The 24,992-nt window shown below is 50.0% G+C and overlaps 1 protein-coding gene across 11 annotated transcripts in view; it reads right to left on the reverse strand.

Annotated features, from left to right (window-relative positions):
- NAV2 (neuron navigator 2) overlaps nucleotides 1–24,992 on the reverse strand; it is a 757,965-nt gene that overhangs the window by 116,990 nt on the left and 615,983 nt on the right. For all 11 annotated transcript variants that reach the window (XM_051824899.2, XM_002708951.5, XM_008268740.4 and 8 more), the window contains one exon: nucleotides 13,991–14,113. In XM_051824899.2, coding sequence (XP_051680859.2) covers nucleotides 13,991–14,113 — 123 coding nt within the window. The remainder of the gene's footprint in view (nucleotides 1–13,990; nucleotides 14,114–24,992) is intronic.

Genomic DNA, 24,992 nt, shown 5'->3' on the forward strand with positions numbered 1-24,992 from the left:
AGCCTTCACCAGAGCCTGCGTGGTGTCATCTGACATGCAGCCTCCAGGGCAGTGAGCTAAGAGAACCGCTCGTCCCTTCCTAGGTAGCCGCTCCTGGTGCCTTGTAGCAGCAGTTGGCCTCTGGCTACTGCTCGGTTCTCATGGGTCTCAGCCCTCTGCTGCCTTGTTGGGGGGCTGTGCTGTTTCATTGTTGCCTGCATCACATTGTCAGCCCTGCAGCCCGGTGCCTAGCAGTCATTCATTCACTCCTGACCTATGTGATGAGCAGCCCCTGAGCCGGGCGCTGTGCAAGGAGTGGAAATTCCCCACAAACACAACTGGCCTGGTCTCTGTCTTCCTCAGACTTCCTGTCTCATGGCGGAGGTATTACAGAAAATAAACGAAATTGACACAGATAGTCCAACTGGATGTGAGATAGTTTCTAAAAAGAAATTAACCACTGGCATCTTCTTTAGGTAGAGCGGTCAGAAGAGCCTCCGAAAGGTGAGGTTTGATGGATCTGAGTCAGCCCTGGAAACAGAAAATGCTGGAAGCACATTCCAGGCGGAGGGAATAGCATGTGCAAAGGTTCTGCAGGGAGAGCAGGCATGAGTTCAGGAGAGGAAAGCAGGACGAGGTGATACCAAAGAGGAGGGCAGGGGCTAGCACACGCGCTGACTCGGAGGCCACGGTAAGGAGTCTGGATTTTATTCTGCATGCATTGGCGAGTCACTGAAGTCAACCCTGGGGCAGGAGGCAGGGTGCACCTCAAGTGGACGCTAAGAAGTTACAACGGCTGCAGGGCGGAGAATGCGCCGTGTGAGGGTCGCAGTGGGACAAGAGGAGACATTGAGCGATTACTTGGAGGAGGGACGCAGAGACCTGCCAGGGGAACGCGGAGAACAGGTTGCTATTCTGCTCGCTCCCTCCCTGTCTAGAGAGGGAGACCACACCCAGGAGCCTACAGTTCCAGAGGCACGCTACGTGCAAAGCCCAGGTCATGGGGAGACCCTGGCTGGATGAGAGACCCCAAAACCTCCTGCCTGGAGTGAGGATAGGAAGGGGGAAGGCGGAACCAGAGCCAGTTCCGGAGCGGGAGGCAGAGTTCCTCAAGTAAAGGAAGCACTTAGGTTGCTCCTGATTGCTCTGAGACAGGGGGAGCTGGATGCATGGACTACTCAGCATGGCCCACTCTCCCGTTTAGAGATGGGTGGTGTGGAGGCTCGGACACTACACTGGCTTTATTTTTTATTTTTTGGACAGGCAGAGTGGACAGTGAGAGAGAGAGACAGAGAGAAAGGTCTTCCTTTTGCCGTTGGTTCACCCTCCAATGGCCACTGCGGCCGGCGCACTGTGCTGATCCGAAGCCAGGAGCCAGGTGCTTCTCCTGGTCTCCCATGGGGTGCAGGGCCCAAACACTTGGGCCATCCTCCACTGTACTCCCTGGCCACAGCAGAGAGCTGGCCTGGAAGAGGGGCAACTGGGACAGAATCCGGCACCCCGACCGGGACTAGAACCCAGTGTGCCGGCGCCGCAGGCAGAGGATAAGCCTAGTGAGCCGCGGCGCTGGCCTACACTGGCTTTAGACACAGGCAGACCTGGGCTGGTATTCAAGCCCTGCCCTCGCTGCCTATATAACCCTGAGCAAGTCGCTTGGGCACACTGACCTGGACCTCCTCGTCCGTGAAATGGGGGTAAGTCCTGTCTTGTTGGGGACTCCGGGAGGTTAAAGCTAAATGAAGCTCTTAGACGAATACCTGGAGCATGGTGGGTGTGGCTTCCAGCTTGCCAACAGTCCTCTGGGGAGGGCAAGCAGCCTAAGGAATCTGCTCAGAGCACCCAGAGCCTGCCTGAGCTGCTACCATGTGGACAATGGAGAGATGGGCCCCTTCTCTCCACGGGGGCTCTTCCAGGGCACCCTCAGCTCCCCACTCAGCGCTCAGCCTACTTCCTTTAGAATGGGGAGCACACTGGCTTTCTAGTCACCCCTGCACCCCATGAAAGGAGACCCAACAGACTCCTGCCTGCTGCACGTCATCACTGGGGCTCAACTCCACTACCTACAAGCTGTGCCCAGACAAGTCCACCAGGCAGCCAGGGAGACTTTTGTGAAGCCTTATTCGGTGGCCAGGAGAACTGTAGAACACGAATCCCTCTCCCTAAATCTCAGGGGAAGGGGAAGGGAGGGTGACAACAGAAATCCTCAGGGTGGAGCTCTGAGCCACTGAGCTGTGCAACCACCTCATTTCCCTGCACCCCTGTGTGATCTCCACAGTCTCGCAACATCCTTCAAAATGTCACACTCTCTCTTCAGATCTCGTTTCAGGCAATCGTACAGTACTGAGCACCACGATTAATGAGGGAGATAAATCAGAGCGCCCGGCCGACAAGGGAAAACAAGGGGTCGCAGCTGGAGCGCACAAAGCCAGCCTCCTCGTCCTGCAGGACTGAGACACAAAGAAGCCACAGGAGTCCACGGCAGACGCCACTCCTGGGAAACAATGACCCTCACGGTCAACTGGAGCGATCGTGACAATGGCAACTCTGAAGTCTTTCCTGGAGGTTCTGGCAATAAAACAGCTAAACGTTCTCGGGAGAAAAACACATCCCCAGCTCCTGGCAACCCCGAGATCCTCTTAAGTAAAGGATGGAGCTCTGTGTGCAGCAGAACCGGCCTGAGCTGACCTCTCAGGCTAACATATTCCTCGAGTCTCCCCACAATACCCAGGGGAGGGGCCAGGGCATCCGGATGTGGGGACACCTGGGAGTGCCGTGGTGCACGCTGGACCCTAAGCAGATGCTCGCCAGGTACTCACGCAGCTCCAGATGAGGCTCAGTTTTTGGAGGGAGGGCAGTTGAGCCTGAGAACAAAGATGGAGGCAAATACGATGACTGACAGCCACAGTTTTATGGAAAGGAGACCCACATTCAAACCCTCACTTTGCTCCTGGTAGCATTGTGGCCTTGGTGAAGGAACGTCACCTTCCCAAGCCTCAGGTTCCTTATACATTAAACTTATTGTTTCCTTGTTTGACTTTCTCTAAAAAATTTTTAAAGATTCATTTATTGATTTTAAAGTCAGAATTGGGGATTCGGGGGTGGAGAGAGAGAGAGAGAGAGAGAGAGAGAAGAAGAAGAAGAAGGAGGAGGAGGAGGAGGAGGAGGAGAGAGAGAGAGATCTTCCATTGCTGGTTTACTCCCCAGATGGCTGCAATAGCCAGTGCCCGGCCAGGTCGAAGCCAGGAGACAGGAGCTTCTTCAAGGTCTCCCTCATGGGTGGGAGGGGCCAAAACACTTGGGTCATCTTCTGCTGCTTTTCCCAAGCCTTTAGCAGGGAGCTAGACCAGAAGTGGAGCAGCCAGACATGAACTGGCACCAATATGGTATGCTGGTGTCGCACGGGGTGGCTTTACCCACTATGCCACAATGCCAGCCCCTCCTTGTGTAACTTTCAAAGTGCTGTTTCGTCCTCTTGGACTATGGTACACCATGCAGAGTCTATCCACTGCATGAAAAATCAGTTCAGGGAAATCCCTCCAACCCCCCAAACTGCTTGTTCTTGAGGTAGACCACCTGCTCTGCACTGCACAGGCTGCACCCGCTGTTGGTGCTGTTTTAAGGAATAGTGTCCCTCCAAGTCTAATTAAAGCTCAAGTCAAAACACCCACCAAAATAAACACAAGTCACTGCTTATCAGTGATTTGGAATGTCACTATCGTGATGAAAACAAGACTACAATTCCATGAGCTTCATTTCTTAATATAATTTTGGTGAAGGTCCAATGGGAACAAATCCATTGCAATGTATGATAGAGTTTCTCCAAAGTTCCAGCTGGTCTAAGGCCCACCACCCTCTCCTCCAGGCACTTCCTTCCCTGGGGGAAGATCTTACTCTGGTCCTACAGCCCCAGGCTCTCCTCTGCACCTGCCATCAGCAACCATGGCCACCCAGCTCTCTCAAACTCCTCTAAACGCACGGTGACCTGGAGCAGGCTTAGCCGCAAAGCATCGTAAGGAATGACATCCCTCTGTAAGAGGTCAGCGGAGTGCAGAAGAGGAGGCCACTCAGCAAGGCAGCTGCACACGAGAAGCCCACTCCTGAATGTGATGCTGTCATGTGCTCCACGTGTTATTGTGGCTATCAGGGAAGAGGGATGTGTGGAGCCCCTGCCCGACCTGGATGAGCTATGCCTGTGAGTCACTCGGTTAACCCTGCCCTTCAAGTGAGAAACAAGAGCAGAGACTCACAGGAGTTTGGGGAGCTTGGGAGCCTTTACTCTCAGCCAGTTTGACCACGCAGTTGAAGGAATGGGGGTGCAGAGAGGGGAAAGCATCATGCTCAAGATACTCACATGAGGCAGAGCCAGGCCCAGGCCCAGTCTCTGGTTCCTAATGCAGCTTCACTCCCTTACGGCAAGGAATGCACTCATCTCCATGCAGGTAATGCATGTTTCCATCAGAGTCACTGGGAGCTCGTGCTTCCCAGGCCCACGAGGAGGGAGGGCACCTTGCTCCCTGCGAGGGCTTCCTTGTGCACCAGACATATCTCAATCAGCTCTTAGCATTCCCATAACAAATCGTGGTGGGGCTGCCCTTTAATAGTGATGGAGGACGTCAGAGGAAATCCCAAGCGGATGAAGAGCTAAGTGGGCTGATCTGACGCTTGGATAGTTGCTAAAGGATCTTCCAAATCCCCACTGACAGGAAAGCATTCTCTGGCATTTTACTAGGGTCTCAGCAAGTTCTCCATGCAGGACCACAGTCGGCCCCTGGGGTGCTTCCTGTGCGCCCCCCCCCCCCAGCCCAGGGTAGAAGTCTACAGCACTTGCTCCATCATCACCTTTCTACTGCTTATGTAGGTTCCTCTCTTCCCCTACTTGACTGTAAGCCTCTTTTACAACAAATTATTTATTGGGGCTGCCACTGTGGCTTAGCAGGTAAAGCTGCCAGCATCCCAATATGGGTGCTGGTTCGAGATCTGGCTGCTCCACTTCTGATCCAGCTCCCTGCTATGGCCTGCGAAAGCAGTAGAAGACAGCCCAAGTCCTTGAGCCCCTGCACCTGTGTCGGAGATACAGAAAAAAGCTCCTGGCTCCTGGCATCGGATCGGCCTAGCTCCAGCCAGTGTGGCCATTTGGGGAGTGAACCAGCGGATGGAAGACCTCTCTCTCTCTCTGTCTCTGCCTCTCTGTAACTCCACCTTTTTCTTTCAAATAAATAAATAAATATTTACACGCTGGCTGCACCAAATGCTTGCTAGACTCTAAGCTTCCCGAGTGCAGTCCTATTCATCTTCAGGTCCCCAGGGCCTGGTATATAGTAGGTGCTCAGTTAATATTAAATCATCGGCAGCATTTTCTATAAGCTGTCACATATCAAAATGTAGTCCAAATACTTGGTTGAAATAAAACTGACCCACAGCATTGGATAAAATTGCCTAACCCATTCAGTTGTCATGTTCTTCATTTACCTGCTCTCTCTCCCCTACACAGGAGTCCCCAGGGGCCATGTGATCAGAGTGAATGGGTGGCAGCATGCTGGCATCTGATAGGCATACAGTAAAAGGTGATGACTTGCATCATGCACAGTTGGGGTTAGCATGAAGCTCAGGCTGTCATTTGTACACAAAACGGTGACAGTCATTAGGAAGGCCACTGCATTGTCTTCCCCTTGCAGGCACATGGCAGACCTGCACTTCCTGTCACCTTTGAACTTCAGTGTAGCCATGTGACTTCCTTTGTCCAGTGACAGAGCAGAAGTTACATGGGCTGTTTCCAGGCAGAAGATTTAAGAGATAGTGTGTGGTTCCCTACTTTCTCTTTTGCCTGGTCATAGGGATTACCAGTGCTCTAAATGATGGTCCCTCTGTCCCCCTAGGTCTCAGAGACAGAATGACGGACAACACAGTCTCCACTGGCCTGCAATGGAGGCAGAGTGGAGGGTGAGTGTGTTCAGTCACTTGTCTGGCAGCATAACCTGTCCTGTTTTGATTGAAACAAAGACTTTCCCAGGTGCATGCATTCAAACACACTGTGTTGTTTTCTGTTATAGGGCACAGGTGCGGTCAGACTGGGACTTGGGGTTGGGACCTATGCTTTGGGTTATGGGAGAGTAAGCACAGAGAAAGGTGGCCTCTCATGCTTGCTTTCACATTGCTGGACATCGGTTCATCCATACTTGGAACAACCATGAAGCCTATAAATCACCTTGCAACAACTGCTGAGGGGCAGCACTTTGGGGTGTGATAATGCCCCTCCCCCCAGGCAAGCCACGTTTCTGCTGTCCTGCCACCAAGTCAAGAGGCTGAGATTCTGAGTCACAGATTCTGAGATTCCTGGGGGGATCCTGTCCACCATGCCTTTTTTTTTTTTTCCATTTTAAAATAGCGCATGCCCAAGAAACAATGGCAGGCAGACTAGCCTTCCTCTGCTCTTTCCAAGCCCCTGGGAGAATTCCTCTGTGGTTGACAGTGCAGATGGTTTGCTTCCTGTCAGCACCACCCCCTGTCCGGCACAGGTGGCCCCTGCCTACCCATCCCACAGAGGCAGCTCTCGCTTGCCAAGGAAGCCAGTGGCACCAGCGGAAAAGCAGTCCCTGGGAAAGGCCCATGAGTAATTATTACCCTGTTACCATGGAGACAGATTTGCCTCCAAGGGCCCTTTTCTGAGCCCAGGGTTGAAAGTGACTTTCACTCTCTTCTAGTCCGTAGCCATGCACAGGCTGGAGGGGGAGGGGAAAGAGAAGTGGGGAGCAGAGGAGGCGATAAGGCCACCTGAGGCTGGTGCTGTGCTGGAGGCATCTTCTCATCCCAGAAGAAAGGACATAGTTCCCCCCTCCCGCCCCGACCCCGTGACCCTGGATTGCCTAGGTCACTGAAGGGAGGCATCAGCGCTGCCCGGGGACCTTGAGACTGTGGGCTCCTCTCGCTACTCACAGAGCACACTGCAGGAGGTCAGAATTCACCAACAGGTGAACCTACAAGCAGGCAGAAGAGCTAACCCATCCAGCTTTATGTACGAGAGGACTTGTCCCTCTGGGCCTGAGGTCACTGCCAGGAAAAGAGGGTGGCATGCTCCATCCCCCACCGGCCCTGCAGCGTCCATGTGTAAGAAGTCTGGGATGGGGTGTTGCTCCTGAAGAACTGAATTTATGGAGCTGGCATTGTAGCACAGCGGGTAAAGCTGCCAACTGTAACACCAGCATCCCAAACGGGCACCAGTTAGAGTCCAGGCTGCTCCACTTCCAATCCAGCTCCCTGCTGATGTGCCTGGGAAAGCTGTGGAAGCTGGCCCCAGTGCTTGGGCCCCTGCACCCATGTGGGAGACCTGGATGGAATTCCGGGCTCCTGGCTTCAGCCTGGCCCAGCCCTGGCCATTGTGACCATTTGGAGAGTGAACCAGCAGATGGAAGATTTCTCTCTCTCTCTCTCTGCCTTTTTGAAAAACAAAAGAAGAACTGAATTTACTCTTCCAGCCATTTGGGCATGCTTGTGTTTTTAGTGACTGGGGGCTCATTTAACGAGAGGACATCAAGACTAGGGCTTCAGTTCAGAACTGGCAGACTCCAGAGGACAGCTCCCTTAAAGAGGCAGTAAGTAAGCTGGTTAGAGTACACAGCGGGTCACACAGGCCTTGGCTTGACCCGCATCTTGGACTCCTGTTGGGGGTGTGAGTCAGGCAAGGTTACGGCCCCTCATGAGTACCACTGCTTCAAGTCCAGGACACCAGGGCCCTAGCTCCCCTTAAAGGGTCAAGTGTCAACGGGATGATGCTTACAAGGTGCGTGGTGCAGCTCCTGGCATACAGCAGTCCATCAGGTAATGGATCCTAGTATTGTTTAGTTTCTGATAAAAGCTGACAGTGGTTTTCTATTGCTGCCATATACATTACCATGAACTTTGTGCTTAAAAACAGCAAAAATGCATTATCATCATAAGTTCTGAGCGTTTTAGGTCTGACATGAGTTACACAAACAAAAAGGTGTAGTTACTGGCAGGGCGTCCTCATTTCTGGAGGCTTGGGGGGCAGGACTGCTGCCCCTTAGCCTTTCCCCACTCCCTGTGTCCTCTGGCAGTAGACTCCTTACTCTAACTTCAAAGCCAGCAATGGCAGGTTGCATCCTTCTCATGCTACAACACTTGGACCTCCTCTTCTGTCTCTCTCCTCTGCTCCTAAGAAGGTTGTCACAGGGACAGTGCTGTGGCATAGCAGGTTAAGCCGCCACCTGCAATGCCAGCATCCCATATCAGCACAAGTTTGAGTCCCAGCTGCTCCACTTCCAATTCAGCTCCCTGCTTATGGCCTGAGAAAGCAGAAGATGGCCCCAAGTCCGTGGACCACTGTATGCATGTAGGAGACCCCGATGAAGCTCCTGGCTCCAGCACCAGCTGTTGTAGTCATTTGGAGAGTGAACCAGTAGATAGAAGATTCATTCTCTCTCTCTTTATCTCTTTCTCTTTCTCTCACTCACTCTCTCATCCTGCCTTTCAAATAAATAAATAAATCTTTTAAAGAAAGAGAATGTTGTCAGTTCCTTGGATCCAGCTGCAGAATGCAAGGCAATCTTCCTCTTTGATGCCAGCTGATAAGCAGCCTTAATTCACTCTTGCCATGCAACATTACACAGCCACACATTCTGGATCGAAGAGGATGTGGAGGTCTCTTGCCCTATTTGTTCCTTCTCTTCTGTAGATCCCAGCGGGAACTATGCCTAAGGAATAACTGGCTTGGGGACCTACCCCTGAACAAGGGCTTGCTGCCAATTGCACCTGCCGGCTGGGGCCCTCTCGCCTGGATGTAACTCTTCCCTCCAGGTTGGGCCTGAACCCATGAATTCATTGTTTGGTGCCAGAAAGGCTGCTTTGTTCCACACAAATCACAAAACCAAGTGATGCCTGGGCTCTTGGAGCACTTATGACAATCTGGGCGAGGAAGGACCGTTTGGCTTGGCAGGCTGCTCGAATACCAGGCTGCATAGCTACATCCTCATGCCATGGGGCTTACCCGAGAGCAGCCTCTCAATTTAGGGCAAAACTGGGATGGCCGGAGGGCCAGGGCCCCAGACACAGTCTGAGATGTCTGTACAGCAACAGAAAGAGCCATTCCCACATCTCAAACATTCATAATTTGGAAAATAATGAACTGCTTATAACAAGAAGGAAAACAAAACAGGGCTCTCCTCTCTCCTTGGTTTCCTGGCAGTGTTGGAGGGACATTTTCAGTCTCAGGCTGACTTTTTTTTTAAACCATAGGGCATTTGTGTTTTTTGTCCTTGGAAAGTTTAATGTGGCGTTATTGCCCAAATGAAAGCCACTGGCATTCAGTAAGTGCTCTGATGGTTGAGGAGAGAGCTAACCCAAGGTCATCCTCTGCAGGGCCCTTCTGCCTGCTGGCGCTCTCCGTGGCATTTACATGGCCCTGGGATGCTGCAGTACAGCCCCAGCCTGAGGGGGGCTCAGGAGCACATTGAAGCTCTGGGGTGACCAAGAAAGCCACAGTAAGGGGAGACTTTCCGTGAGCTGAACCCAGAGCTTCCGGAGCACTTAACTCCCTGGAGTTCAAGCACTCCGGATGGGTTCTGAGGGGACAGCTGGCAGAGGTGCAAAAACCATTTGACTTTCTGACAGGCTGACCTATTCGTCCACTTTCTGCTGCTATTAACTGAGTGTCACAGACTGGGGAACTTTATAAAGGGAGAGGTGTATTTTGGCTCACACTCCTGGGGGAGGGGGTGGAGCAAGGTCAGTGGCCTGAAGCTGGTGATAGGCTTCCTACTGGCAGAGTTCCATGGTGATGTAAGGAACTACACGGCAAGGAACAGTGTGCACGTCTGTGTGTCTCTTCTGAGTTCCTCTACTCATCTTTTTTTTTTTTTTTTTTTTCCCCAAAAGATTTACTGATTTGAAAGAGTTAGAGAGAGAGAGAGATTCCATCCACTGGTTCACTCCCCAATTGGCTGTAACAAACAGCCAGAGCTGAGCCAATTCAAAGCCAGGAGCTTCTTCTGGGTCTCCCACGTGGGTGCAGGGGCCCAAGGGCCTGGGCCATCTTCTACTGCTTTCCCAGGCACATTAGCAGGGAGTTGGATTGGAAGTGGAGCAGCCGGGACTCGAACCAGCATTCATATGGAATGTCGGTGCTGCAGGCTGGGACTTCAACCTGCTGTGCCACAGCTCTGGCCCTCCTTCCTTTGTCCTAAAAAGCAACCAGGATTCAACCATGAGGTTACACCCTGATGACCTTCCTTAATCCTAACTACCTTCCAACTCTAACCTCTAAATACCAGAGTGAAATTAGGTTTGTACACTCTTAATATACTTCACAGTGGGGACTGAATTTCATTCAGCACATGAAGCTTCGGGGATATACTCCAAACACATCCAGACCCTAGCAGCCAGGCCTCCAGGCCTTAGTCCAGAGCCCTCCGTGCCAAAGCTCCCGTGGCTGTTATCTGGGGCCTACAACGTGCGTTAAGCCACCTCCGTCTGTCCCTTTTGATCCTCCCTTCTCAGCTGTCTGGCTCTGGCTTGCTGGACGGAGCCCCTGATGATTATCAGGAGAAACCTGGAGCCCAGGGGTGGCGACCCCGAGGCGTGACAGGAGATCAAGAGCAGACTGGGCGTTCTGAATTCACTATCTTCATTCACTGCTTCCCCAGAGCCGGCTGGTGACATGCAAGGCCCACAGAGTGACATGGCCTCTATCTCCCAGGCTCTGAAGGTACACATTCCTATCAGTCACTTTTCATAACCCGAAGATACTCCAGCCATTTCCTGCTGCAAACGGCCAAGCTCCGCTGCGCGGGTCAGCGTCCTTTACTGGCAACAGCTGTTCGCCAGCGCAGCATAGAGGTGGTTAATAATTTGCTGCTTCTCACCACCAGCAGCCACGCGCATGCTTGTCTGCCCTTCGCCGAGGCCTGCCCTCTCAGCAGAACCTCTCCTATTTCCTCTGTAGGACCCGTGCTCTATTGCTTACGTCTGAAGCCACAAGGACTGGGCTGTCTGCTTGTACAGAATTTCCAGGAAATATCTTAGCCCTAGAACCTTTGTTTTTGAGGTTCAAAGGGAGGAGTTCTGGCCACCTGTCTGATTGTTTAAAGAAGGTGTTCCCAATTGCAGAGCTGGGGATACTACTCAAACTGCAGCCACTTGCCTCCCCACCACCTGTGACCGTCTTCCTTTATATTTCACGTTAAATCGTCTCAAGCCAATACGCTCCTCACCGCAGGCAGTATCTGTGAAATCACGGCTTGGATATGTTCATTGCAAATTTGTAAAAATATTACAATTAAATGTAATTTAATGTAAATGTTGAGGTGATCTCCTGCACTACTAACGCCAGCCTCCCACTGTGGAAAACACTCATTTAGAATATAGTTTTTGTAGGCAATTTACAGGAAGAGCTGTATAAAAACAAATCTGCTTCCACTCAGTCAAAGATAAAGCATCACTGTGGTCTGTTCACACTAACTTAGTGCTAGAACAGCACAAAACACCTCTTGCCTACATCTCAGAACTTACACAAACTAGGAAGAATGGGGCTGGCATCTGGCCCGGGGTTAAGCCACCAGCTGAGACACCCACTTTTAAGATATCCCCTATTGCAGTACCTGGGTTTGAGGAATGGCTCTGACTCCTGATTCCAGCTCTCTGCTAATGGAGACCTGAGAAGGCAGCGCCGATGACTCAAGTAAACAGGTTCCTTGCACTCACTTGGGAGATCTTGGTTTGTGTTCCCGGCTCCCTGCTTTAGCTTGGCCCATTGCTGGCCACTGTGAGCACTGGGAAGTGAACCAGCAGAGGATGGCTTGCTCACTTGCTCGCTCTCTCAAATAAATACAAATAAATCTCACAACTACTGATTTAAAATAGATGAAGGAATTTATAATCACTATTGAATTCTATTTCTACAAAAGCCACCTGAGTCCTTTCTTTAATATTTGGTTATCCATTCGGTCTTAAATAAAATAAAATAAAAGATCACGCCTGAGCACTCAAGTGTGGGCTGGAATGGAAGACATAGTTGGCTACTTGGTGGAACCATTCATACCGAAGCAAAATAACAAACACCATCCATGTTTTCACTTCCACCCCCAAATCCTCCATCTCCAGATGTGGACAGAAGCTCAGCTGTGGTCTATAATAATGCCATTAACCCTGCAATGAAGCATTACATTAAATTGCTGAGCACAGATTCTGCTGCTGCTGCAAAGGGGAGCACACCTTGTAAGGGCAGCATTTGTGCTAATAGATTCACCAACCTGCTGCATGTTTACAGGAGACCATGCATGAGCAAAATAACTGGCAAATTGTGGACTCTCCCAAGAGGGTGCTGCAACAACTGCTTATTTTTCCCCCGATAATATTTACTATAAAGATTTTAGTGACAGAGAGTTTATGCCTTAGAAAGAGCAGTTTTTAATTTTTTTTTTTTTTTTAAAAAGAGAGTAGTGATTGGTGCCAGAATTGTGGCACAGTGAGTTAAACTGCTGCTTGCAAAGCTGAAATCCCATGCTGGAGCACTGGTTTGAGTCCTGGCTGCTCTGCTTCTGATCCAGCTCCTTGCAAATGTGCCTGGGAAAGCATCAGAAAGTACTTGGACCCCTGTCACCCACATAGGAGAGCTGGACAGAATTCCTGGTTCCTGGCTTCAGCCTGGCCCAGTCCTGGCTATTGTGGCCCTCTCGGGAGTGAACCAATGGATGGAAGATCTCTCTCCCCTCTGTCACTCTGCTTTCCAAATAAAAATTTTTTTAAAAAAGAAAAGAACAGTTGTCAAACTCTTATTAATTATAGAAAGGAAGCAGACTTGAGCTGGGGCTCCAGCGGGAAGCCTGTTGTCATCCCCGATATAAATCACCACCCTGGGCCATGGAGGGCTCTAAGGAGGGCACAGCCAAGTCAGCAGCAGAGACTGGGCCAGGTCCCAAGCTCCTGACAATGAACTCAGTGCTCTCGGATGCCTCTCAGAGAACAGGAAGCATCCTCTTTAGCAAATGCCATTTCTGGGCATGATGTTAGTGCCTCTCCTGTGCGCTGCCACGTTCCTCTGAAGCCAGAGAACCAGAGACAGCACTGAGCTCTTGGTAAGAAGGCTGGCCTGTGAGATGCACAGTGGGAAGCCGTACTTCTACCGCTACTTGGCTTTCTGACGCATGAGGGTTAGCACCCAAAAAAGCACACAGTCATTGCAAACCACTCGCAGTCGAATGCCATGTTCTGTCTCATCAACCCAGATGTGGAAAGAGGTCAAGTACGCCAGAAAAATCCTTGAACAGCCAGATCATCAAAGGGCATTGGGAAGCTGTACTGAGATCCAGAAAGACAGCACATTAGAGCTGGAAGGGACCTTGGCAATGGTACAGTCCACATCCCTTCGTCAGTGGCTTGCTCAAGGTCACAGAACCGGTCCATGTCAGAGTAAGGACGAGAGAAACTTGGAAACCAAACTGCCCTCTCTCTTTCCTGTTGCGTTGCCTGAAGTTCTGTTCTTCTCTAGTGGCGGTGGTGGCAAGAAGCCTGATCAACCCCTTCACAATGACAACTACTCAGCAGGTGGTGTGCAACCACATCCACAAGCCTTGCCTCCTCGTGCTGGGCCACAGGAGATGTTAGGGAGACGTCCTCGTCCCCCAGGCACCCAGGCCGGGAGCACTGCCTCAGTGCACAGCCCTCCCATGCCTCACGGCTGCAATCCCTGAAAAGCAGCCTCACGAGAGAGGAAGACAGGTCCCTAGAGCTGCAGGGATGCAATAGCAACAGTCAAAACAACCGCAACCACCAGCTGAGCCTGAGCTCCTCGTGTGCACTCTACACAGAGGCAGGACTCGAGACCCCTCAGCTGCCATCGCCTACCTCCTGGGCCGGCTCCTGACCCCAGGCACCGCCACAGGGGCTCCCTACCTCTCCCTGGGTTGAAGCATCCCCCCATGCGCTTTCCCACGACTCTCGTTTCCCAGGCCACCCCGGCGTCCTCCCTGCATCCCCCCAACCCCACGTGGAGCAAGCTTACCTGTCTGCATCTCCAAGGCCCAGGGAGGTGTTTCGTTGCAGTGTCTCCCGCACCACAGCCATCCCATCAGGCAGCCGGTTCAGGCGCCGTGTGTACAGGCCGAGCCCACCATCGGTCATGTACCTTTCAAAGGAGAAGAGGATGATGCAGGTAAATGGCCAAAAGCAAGTTGCACACAGGCTCACCTTTCACAAGCTCCTGCTCTACTGGGGAGGAGCCGAGGATTCCCTGAGGTCCTGCCCCTGATCAGAGCCCAAGGATAACTCAGCCACTGATTTGGCTCAGAGGATCACCGGCTTGCTAGCAAGCAAGCAAGACTTAATTAATCCCAACGCACAGGAATCTATCAGGCAGAAGGAAACCAGTGAATACAATGATCTGTCAGATGGACTCCTGACATTCTTTAATGTCAGCAATTAGACAAGCAGGTGTTTTACCTAAGGAATGTAAGTGGAACTGACAAGTTGTTAGCAAATCAGGCAAGAATGTTACAGAGCTGAGCAGAGGAGAAAGCAGGCAAGCTTTGAAGAGAGGAGGAAAAAAAGGATAGGAGATAGTAGAACCGCTTTCACCATCAAGGGCGAGTCCCTTTTCTGGGCCCGAGGTTTTTCATCTGAGACATATGGGACTATCACAAGGGCGACATGAGAACTCGTGAGACAAGGACGGCAGAAGTGCGCTGCAATTTGAAGAAGTCTATACACTTGGGTGATACTACTATGGCTGTCATGATGGCAAAGGGTCCACAATGGTGAATTCCATCTTGGAGACAGATGTCTTAAAGGGGTTGTTACAAAATTCTGTGAACACCACTGATGCTAATTTACTCTTTTCCAGATCTTCTGGTGAGGCTACAAAACTATCTTCTGATGAAATGAGCGCTGTTCAGGAAAGGCAAGACTCCTAGAACCTTCCGTTGAGCTGGCTGACACTGTACTAACAAGACAAGTTCTTAAGAGCTTGGGTACCTACAGGATGCAGTGCAGGTGTGCAGTAGATGCACCTTGCATTTCCCTTAGCTCCTTCACAAGACCCAGGAGAGGAGCCTTGTTGTGTCTTGACCCTCATGTTCTGAGAACAGAAGGTGTGAAGAAACTTGGGCAGAGCCACAAACCAAATTGGGATCCCTTTAATCCTTGTACGCACCCCAGCAGATCACCTGCAAGGTATCTGATGATGCAAATATTTCATCATTTCAGCCATTGTGTGTAATAAGAAGCCCAGTGAGTCAATTTTCTCAACACAGAATCAGCTGAGTGAAGTCATGGAGATGTTATTGCACACACATGAAGCAGACCCTGAGGGTTCCTGGTCCTTGAATTTCTTCCATTTCCAGATATTCTTAGAAGAGCAGAATTCTACAATGCTGTGGAGGTTGCCCAGAACCAGTAGGTCCAAGCAAGGGGCAGGGGAGAGTTTTCAGGTGAGAAGCATAGCTTCTGGGAATGGAACAAAGGAACGTTCCCTGAGGGCTGCCTCCTGGGGACCACGCATAAACTCCTCACTTCCGGTGACGCCCCCCAAGGCTCCCTTCACATTAGTGACCAGCAGCAGAGCCCATGTGAAAGCAATGGAAAAGCTGCCGCAGCAGGGCAAGTCCGTGGTTGTGCTGAAGTTTTCGCTCAACTCAATTGGTTTACAAATAATCACTCTGTGAATATACTGAAAGCCACTGAATCAGGTGCTTTGTTTTTTTAAAAATTTTATTTATTTATTTGAAAAGCAGAGTGGCAGAGAGAGACACACACACAGAGAGGGAATGATCTTCTCACTGGTTTCTTATCAAATGTACCGCAACAGCCAGGACTGGCCCAGGTTGAAGCCAGGAGTTAAGAACTTCCTCCAGGTCACCTGCGTGGGTTCCAGGGACCCAAGCATTTGAGCCATCATCTGCTGCCTTTCTATATGCATCAGCAGAGAGCTAGATCAGAAGCAGAGATCCAGGACTCAAACGGGCACTCTGATATGGAATGCAGGTGTGCTAAGGTGCACAATGCCCACCCCAAGAGGCATATAACTTTAAAATGGCTAATTTTACATGTGAATTATATTGCAATAAAATATAGCCCATGATTAAAGCTAGAGTTGAATGGTTATTTGTACAATTGCTTTTTAATATTTATTCCCTATCCTAGACAGTAAGCTCCTTGAAGGCAAAGATGATTCTTTTTATCCCATGGCCTAGCACATGCTCAGTGCTCATTAAATACGACCTCGGGAGCAGGGGTTGTGGTGTAGTAGTTAAACCTCCGCCTGCCTGTGATGCCGCATTCCAAATGGGCATGGATTTGAGGCCCAGCTGCCCCACTCTGATCCAGGTCCCTGCTAATATGCCTGGGAAAGCAGTGGAAGATGGCCCAAGTAGTTGGGCCCCTGCACCCACGTAAGAGACTCAGATGAAGCTCCAGGCTCTTGGCTTCAGCCTGGCCCACTCCGGGGCCATTGTGGCCATTTGGGAAGTGAACCAGCAGATAGAAGATCTCTGTCTCTCCTCCTCTTTCTGTAACTCCGCCTTTAAAATAAATTCAAAACATCTTTAAAAAATACTATTTTTGTTGAATGAATGAACGCGTGAATGAATGAAGCCTTAATACACATCTATAAGGTGAGGTTTAGCAACAAATGTTTTGCAAAGACACTGCTCAGAGCTTTTCTTTCTCCTTAAATGTTGGAAAACTTGATACCTAGGACATATGAGAAAGCAAATTAGCCCATTTATCTTCCAGTGGAACCATCCATTTACCTACTCCCACACCCAACAGATGTACAGACTCATGGTACACCAGTGAACCACACACATCCATCCGACAAACAACACAAGGGGAAAAAACCCCACCCATTAAAATGCAGTAACTGTCAGAAGCCGAACGTTCTAGAAGATCAAATGTCCTTTCAAGGAGAATCTGGTGGAAGCACTTCCACATACAATCTCTCGCACCATTAAGCAAGGCAGTTACTTTTGATTTCAGCAAAGTCTTTTCTGCCAGTTAGATAAACAACTTTTTTTTTTAACTGGAGGAGATGTTGTCAAAGGACAAACAAACTAATTTTAGCACTCATTTCCCTGCTGGATTTTTATTGCTGGTGAAACAATATACGCGGCTGGCAATTACACACCGCCAGAGATGTTGACAAGGCCACACACACACACACACACACCCGGCTTTCTGCTAGGGCTGGAAAAAAGAGCCAGGTGAACAATGAAGAAATGGGGTGTGGCGGCAAGCTGCAGCCCAAGCCCAGTAATCACCCAAGTGCGAGATGCTGTTACAAAAAAAAAAAAAAAAAAAAAAAAAAAAATCAACCTGTGTGTGTATGTGGTAGGAGGAGCCTGGAGACTTGGGACTGAATTTAAAAACTTGGTTTGTCAACTGTTTCTGGGAGTTTTGACTTGGTTTAGGCAAAGGGGAGGGAAAAGTAAGGAAAAATCAGGATTCCTTTCCTTAGGCACTAAGAGCAGAAAGCCAGGGAGCTGAATGTAACTAGTCTGATGATAATGACTGCAAGTCTAATTCATTCATTGGGTGTGGGTGGGGGAGGGGAGGGTGGGGCAGCATGGGTAGGAAAATGGGAAATGTGACACTTTTCCCTCATACTTGTAAAAAGGAATTCAATCATTTTTAATTAAATCATCTTTAAAACAGATTCTGTTGAATCAGACACAACAGTGGAGACAGAATTGTCATTAGAATCAGCTTCACACTCAAGAATCTAATTTCAGTCACTTATAAATTCTTTTTTTAAAAAATTTGTTTATCTTATTTGAGAGAAAGCAGAGAGAGGGAGGGAGAAGTGGAAAGAGAGAAGGAAAGAGAGGGAGAGGGGGAGTGAGAGAAAGAGAGAGAGAGGGGGAGAGAGAGAGAGAGAGAGAGAAATTCCACTGGCTAGTTCACTCTCCAAATGCCTCTAACCTAAGCTGGGCTCTGGGGAACAAAGTCTCCCATGTGGATGGCAGGGACCCAGCTGCTTGAACCACCACACTGCCTCCCAGAACACCGAGTTAGCAGGAAGCTGGAGTTGGGAGTGGACCCCAGACTTGAGCCCACGCACACTGATATAGGATATAAACCACCCAAGTGGTATCTTAGCTGCTACACCAAACATCTGCCTTGCCCTTTTCTCTAAATTACTCTAAATTAATATTTTTTAAGTAGATCCACTTTTTATTTATTTATTTCTTTAAAGGCAGAGAGAAACAAAGGGAAAGAAACCTTGCATCCACTAGCTCCCTCCAAACACCTGCAACAGCTGGGCTCAGCCAGGCTGAAGCCAGGAGCCTGGATCTCAGTCCAGCTCTTCCACATGGGTGGCAGGGATCCAAGCACTTGAGCCATCACCCTCTGTTTCCCAGAGTGCACATTAGCAGGAAGCTGGAGCCAGAAGCAGAGCTGGGATTCAGACCCAGGCATCCTTTCATGGGGTTTGGGTGTCCTAAACAGCATCCTAACTGCTGCACTAAATGCCTGTCTCATCTCTAACTCATTAAAACCAGTTATGGGGCTGGCGCTGTGGCGTAAGAGGGTAAGGCCTCTGACTACAATGCCGGCATCCCATATGGGTACTGATTCGAGTCCCAGCTGCTCCACTTCCGATCCAGCTCTCTGCTATGGCCTGGGAAAGCAGTAGAAGACAGCCCAAGTCCTTGGGCCCCTGCACCCACATGGGAAGACCCAGAAGAAGCTCCTGACTTCAGATCAGCCAAAGCTGATCTGAAAACCGGCCATTTTGGCCATTTGGGGAGTGAACCAGCAGATAGAAAACCTTTCTCTCTCTCTTTCTGCCTCTGCCTCTCTGTAACTCTGCCTTTCAAATAAATAAATAAATCTTTTTTAAAAAAATAAAACCAGTTACAACAATCTGATTTAAAAAATCTCTGCATACATCTTTAAATAACTATCAACGAAAGTATATTTTTGGGGGTGACGCAAATTTGCATAGGAGTTGGCTACTGAATGGATTAATGTAGACTGCCTCGACCAAGTTAATCCCTTAAGAAAGCGTAATTTGCAGATGATGCAATCACTGGTGTGCTCATCTGAGACACGGCCTTGGGCCAGCAGTGTTAATGAGCCTGGTGCTTGGGGAGGCCAGGAGAAGGCCTTGTTCCGTCTCTTGGAGTTTTGCGGCGAGGCTCACCCTGGGTGGAGATGAAATGACTTGCCTGAGGTCACAGGCACAGAACCAGCTGAGCCAGGGCTGTGTCTCAGAGCACCAGCGCCACACTTGCCTTCTCCATGGGGAAAGAAATAATTAGGGCTGGAGCCTAATGAGGTGCTGGTAACATCCTGATGTTTGCTGAGTGGGTGCCTGCCTAAGCAGCCACGCTACTGAACAATTCCCACATTATCCTCCCAAGCTGGAGGGCGACAGGTTGGGAGCTGTCTGCTTCCACCTTCCAGAGCCGCCCCAGAGACCCCTGGCTGTAGAGAGCAGGAGCCTTTGCTGAAGGGACAAGGTGTCTGTCTGAACCTGGGACTGCCTGACGTGGCCCACGAGCAGCAGAGTTAGGAAGATGGCTCTAGAGTTAGAGACAGGGCTCAAATACTCCCTGTGTGCCTTGCTTGCTGAGAAACCTACCACACAGTGTTACTAAGAACTAATGGTGCATGCTCGCTGGGTACTGTGCTAAGTGCCTCACAGAAATCACAGCATTGCCCACCTTGCGGCGCCGGCACACTGGGTTCTAGTCCCGGTTGGGGCGCCGGATTCTGTCCCGGTTGCCCCTCTTCCAGGCCAGCTCTCTGCTATGGCCAGGGAGTGCAGTGGAGGATGGCCCAGGTGCTTGGGCCCTGCACCCCATGGGAGACCAGGAAAAGCACCTGGCTCCTGGCTCCTGCCAGGATCAGCGCGGTGCGCCGGCTGCAGCGGCGGCCATTGGAGGGTGAACCAACGGCAAAGGAAGACCTTTCTCTCTCTGTCTCTCTCTCTCACTGTCCACTCTGCCTGTCAAAAAAAAAAAAAAAAAAAAAAAAAAGAAATCACAGCATTGCGTCTTCAAAAGCATCTTATCAAGTATACTATCATCTCTACAGTTCAGGCAAGGAAAAGCAAACTGTGGTCAGGATCACAGGAGAGGTAGGTGGGTTCCCATCCCAAATTTGTCTCCTTTTGGTGTCATTTCTTTAAGCTTCAGTTTCCTTATCTGGAAGACAGGTGAAACCACAGATCGGGGCCAGCGCTGTGGCGTAGGGGGTAAAGCTACCACCTGCGGCACTGGCATCGCATATGGGGTCTGGTTCATGTCCCGGCTGCTCCACTTCCGATCCAGCTCCCTGCTGATGGCCTGGGAAAGCAGTAGAAGATGTTTCCAGTGCTTGGGCCCCTGCACCCATGTGGGAGACTTGGAGGAGTCTCCTGGCTTTGGATTGGCCCAGCTCTGGCCGTTGCGGCCATTTGGGGAGTGAACCAGCAGACAGAAGATCTTCCTCACTTTTTCTCTCCCTCTCCCTGTAGCTCTGCCTCTCAAATTAATTAATTAACCAATTAATTAATTAAAAAAGAAGCCACAAATTAACCTCTTAGGGTTGTGGTACATGGGCTGAGACGCGCATGTATGGAAAGCCTGGCACATCAGGAATACTTCATATTTACTAACTGCGGTGCCTGTCATCAGTGATTGTCCACATCATAGAACAGTGACTCTGCATGACCTCCTCCCCCTTTCAATGCCACAGGTACTGTGTACCAGGCGGGGTGCCCAGCTGGGGCCCCAGTGAAGTTCAAAGTCCACAGGGATTAAGACATGCAAACAACTCAGCTACTACATGAAGAGCGGCATAAGATGACGGGGCAGGGGTCACGGAGGAGTACCGCGTGAACTGGTCCTGAAAGGCGCCGAGGAATCTGTCAGCCACAGGAGCACCCATCTGGGCACACGGGAATCAGGAACAAAGGCAGAGAGAAATGCATGAGAAGGGTCTGCTAGGAGAAGGGTGAGCAGATCACTGTTGCTCTTTCATGGAGAACAAAGCCAGGCACTGGGCACCACAAGTTCTGGGGCACAGTGACAAAGAGCTGGGTTGCCAGGTGTGTTGGAAACCCAAGCCTAAAAGGAGAGACAGGAAGGCAGGATGCCAATGAGGAGTAACCAGCTCTGGCTTCTGCTTCAAAGACAACACTGGCTTTGGAATAGCTCCATCATTCCGCACTCCATTTTTGGCAAGCATTTTTTCATCGATATTTCCTTCTACAGGTTTTTCAGAATACACCACTTCTAATCCTGTGTGAGTCATGCCAGACCTTTGGAGAATGACCAGACTTGCCGGGTAGGCCTCGCCATTCCTCCAGCCAAGAGAGACTGAGAAGACAACACGCCTATTACAAGGAACAGTCTCAACAAAATACAGGTGAATGACACTGGTTATGAAAAAGCTTTGGAATCCAATAGGACCTGTTGGAACAAATACATGAGATTTCGAGTCCAAGCTTTAGTAAACAGATCTTGTCCCCTGGTCGAAACGTCATGATGGAAAGATGTGGAGCCAGGTGAAACTGACTTTGTGAGTCACCTTTGGAGGGAGGTGGCTTTGGACTCTCACAGTTCACAGTTCAACGTGGCCAGCCTAAGGAACACATGCTGACGGCCACAGATCTTTGAAGAAATCCCCTCTGTTCAAGAACTGGGGAGAGGCAGAGGGATGGGAAGAGAAAGGAAAATGACCCAAGCTGCTCTAGTCAAGTGCACAAAGCAACAACAAATCTTCAGGTGCAAGAAATGAAAGTATAAGAGGGGAAAAAAGAAAATATAACCAATCCCAGCTGATTCCCTTTCTTCAAAGGCATGTCAGCCTGTCTAATATTTTTTGGACACACATTCGGTTCACAGGCGAACACAGCACAGAAAAATGGAGCAAGATTATATATACAAAATATCCCTTGCCAACATCAATATAAACGTAGGAACATGGACATCAGCACATGCTATGTTGCACGAGGTTGAGAAGAATGATGTGGGCTGATAAAAAGCTCTTGCTCTCAAAATTTTCACCAGCATCCAAACCCCTGAACAACACAGTCTTTCACAGGGCTCCTCTACTCAGTGACAATACGGGCGGCGTGACATTTATTCTCTGAGTTTATTAGGATGTAAATGGAGTTGCTGGACAAACCTGTAAAAGGATCCCTTTGGTTTAGGGCCCCTTAGAAGTCAGATGAATAAATTCACTCTGGGTCAAAGAAGGACAAACCGACCAGCTAGTGTGACAAAGCCGCCTAAATCCTTTAGAAGAAAGCCGACCTTTACGAAAGAAAAGGAGCTGCTACATTTAACTTATGGGAAGAAGAGAAAGCATCTGAAATGCAAAAATATGACTGGGTTCATTTTCAGGGCTAATGGTAAAACAGCAGCACTAAAATTTAGGCAAATAATTAAAACTCTGCTAAGGAAAGATCTGTAACCCACTTTGTCCTCAGAGAATTTTAGGTGTGACTGCTGAGCAAAAGTAATGTATGCACTTATCAAACTCCCTCACCCCACATGACCAGCATGGAGACATTATCACAGTGATCCTGATATTCTACTCATAGTAAATTCTCCTAGATTTAATAATCAAATAAATAATGGTAAGTTCCCAAGAAAGAGCATGGTGTTGCAAGTTCTTAAATACAGATCCTACCAGGCAGACACATGATGAAATGAATGCAACAGAAAGCTTGGGAAAGAAAAGCCTGAGATTCGAATATCTTTCCCAGTGGGGTCTCCCTGGAATAACAGGACGTGGACTACACATAATCCATGCTGGACTGCAGGGACAATCCAGAGACATGGGCTGGGGTGCAGGGAGGATAAGCGAGGCACGCATCAGTGTGCCCTAAGGGCAACTCTAACACAGATTCCCACTTGCTTGGTTTTCAGGCCTTTGGGAGAAGCCTTGCCACACTGTTGGCTGGGACTGAGGACCCTGTGGGTATACAGCACCCAGCCCCTTCCCTACCTTGCTGCTTGGCGTGGAGCTCCAACACCATTCGGCACCGTTTCTCACCCTCGTCAAGGACGTCCGACGTCAGCAAGCTCCTATCATCTTCCCCTTTTTAGCAGGCCATGGAGGTTCAATTCTCATCTCTACCAAAATCTTGCCTGGAGCAGCCTCCGGTGGCCACACTGCAAGCCGCCTCAGCTCAGAGCACCGGACACGACCACGGACAGCACCACTGAGAGGTTTCCTCAGTGGCCATCAGCGTGTTCCCCAGCTTGGCTGCATTTCTCCTCCATCTCGCTGAGTCCTGGCTGCAGACAGAGCCAGGTGACCGGGAGAACCCAGCTCAGTCTCCAGTTATAGTGCAGCAGGAAGTCAGGGCTGCTGCGGAGTGAACAGCTCAGGAGACTGGGAGTCGACTGTGGCCGGCCCCTGTCCCCAGAGCACGCCTCTCTGAGGAGCAAGCTAAAGATGTTGCTAAGAGAATCAGATAAGGGCTCGGCTCCATCAGGCTATGGGGACAGAAGCCGCAGTGAGAAAACGCAGGCCTGAGTTCAGGAGGAGTCAGAGGGCCCCACAGGCTCCCTTGCAGCGCACTGGGGGAAGCTGGTGCTGCAGACTTCAGCCATTCCTACTTCCTGGAGCGAGGTGCTCAAGGATGGCGTGGGAGAGAACAGAAGGCGCTGTTCTCTGGTCGGGGGTCACTGTGACGAGACCAACATATGCCTCACCAAAGACCAGCTGCTCCCACCTCCCCTGGTGGCTGCTTAGAGAGACCTGGACTATGCCCCAGCTCCCGATCCAATTCTGCCTTTCAACAGGCTCCCTGCTGACTCTGATGCACACTGGAGACTGGGAAGCCCAGGACTGAGGTAGTGGCGTCTGTAGGTGGGGACACTTAACGCTTACTTATTATGTCCTCTTGGATGCCACTGTTCTATAATATATGCAATATTGCAAGAACATGACACATTTCTATTTATATAAGACAGATACAATCAAAAGGTTTAGAGATCACAGTCTAAAGCAGACATTTCTACATTTTCTAAAGTCATGGGCCCCCTTGAAGGAGCTGTGAAAGCTATGGTCTCCAGCTCATACATGTGCAAAATTAGCATCCAGTTTGAGTCGGTTCCCAGCTTCCAAAGACTCCACATCAGCAATGTCTCCACCAAGGCAGAGCCAAAGTGGGTCCTGGATGAGGGGGGCCCTTAGCCTATTCTGCAGTGGCTTCCACACTGCAAGACCCATTTGTTTGCTATGAGCAGATCCAGCAGCAAGCAACACAGGGCATTGCTCTGATTTCAATGCCACTCCCACTTTTAGGACACAAACTCAGTCTCTCTACTGTGTGGGTCCTACTCTCACTAAGCTCCTAGCAGAGGAGTGATGGACCAAGTGGGAAAATTTCCAAGGTGTGTGTGTTGTGCAAGACGCTAAATTTAACAGAATTCCAGCTCACACTGATTTCCAGAGCATATTGGTTTAGCTTCCCTAAGGATCTTTACACAAAGGAGCTATAGAAGCACCATTTTAAAAATTTATTTTCATTTACCAGAGAGAGAGAAAGAAAGAGATATCTTAAGATCTCACCTCTGCCTACAACAGCCAGGGCTAGGCCAGGCCAGAGTCATCCATCTGGATTTCCCACAGGGGTGGTAGCACCCAAGCACTTGGGCCATCCTCCACTGCCCTGTCAGGCACATTAGCATGGGGCTGGACTGGAGGCAGGGCTGCTAGGATGCAAACCCATTACCATGCTACAGGACACACACATCACAAGTGGTAGCTTAACCTGCCTTGCCACAATCCAGCACGTCGCTAAGCACTTTAAGTTAAAAAAAAGTGTCATATAATTTTTTTAAAGATCTATTTTATTTATTTGAAAGAGAGTTACAGAGAGAGGTAGAGATAGAGAGAGAGGTCTCCCATCTTCTGGTTCCTCCCCAGAAGGCCAAAACAGCTGGAACTGCACCAATCAGAAGCCAGGAGCCTCTTCCAGGTCTCCCACGTGGGTGCAGGGACCCAAGGACTTGGGCCATCTTCTACTGCTTTCCCAGGCCATAGCAGAGAGCTGGGTTGGAAGA

This window comes from Oryctolagus cuniculus, chromosome 1 (assembly GCF_964237555.1).
Source record: "Oryctolagus cuniculus chromosome 1, mOryCun1.1, whole genome shotgun sequence".
Classification (NCBI taxonomy): Eukaryota; Metazoa; Chordata; class Mammalia; order Lagomorpha; family Leporidae; genus Oryctolagus; species Oryctolagus cuniculus.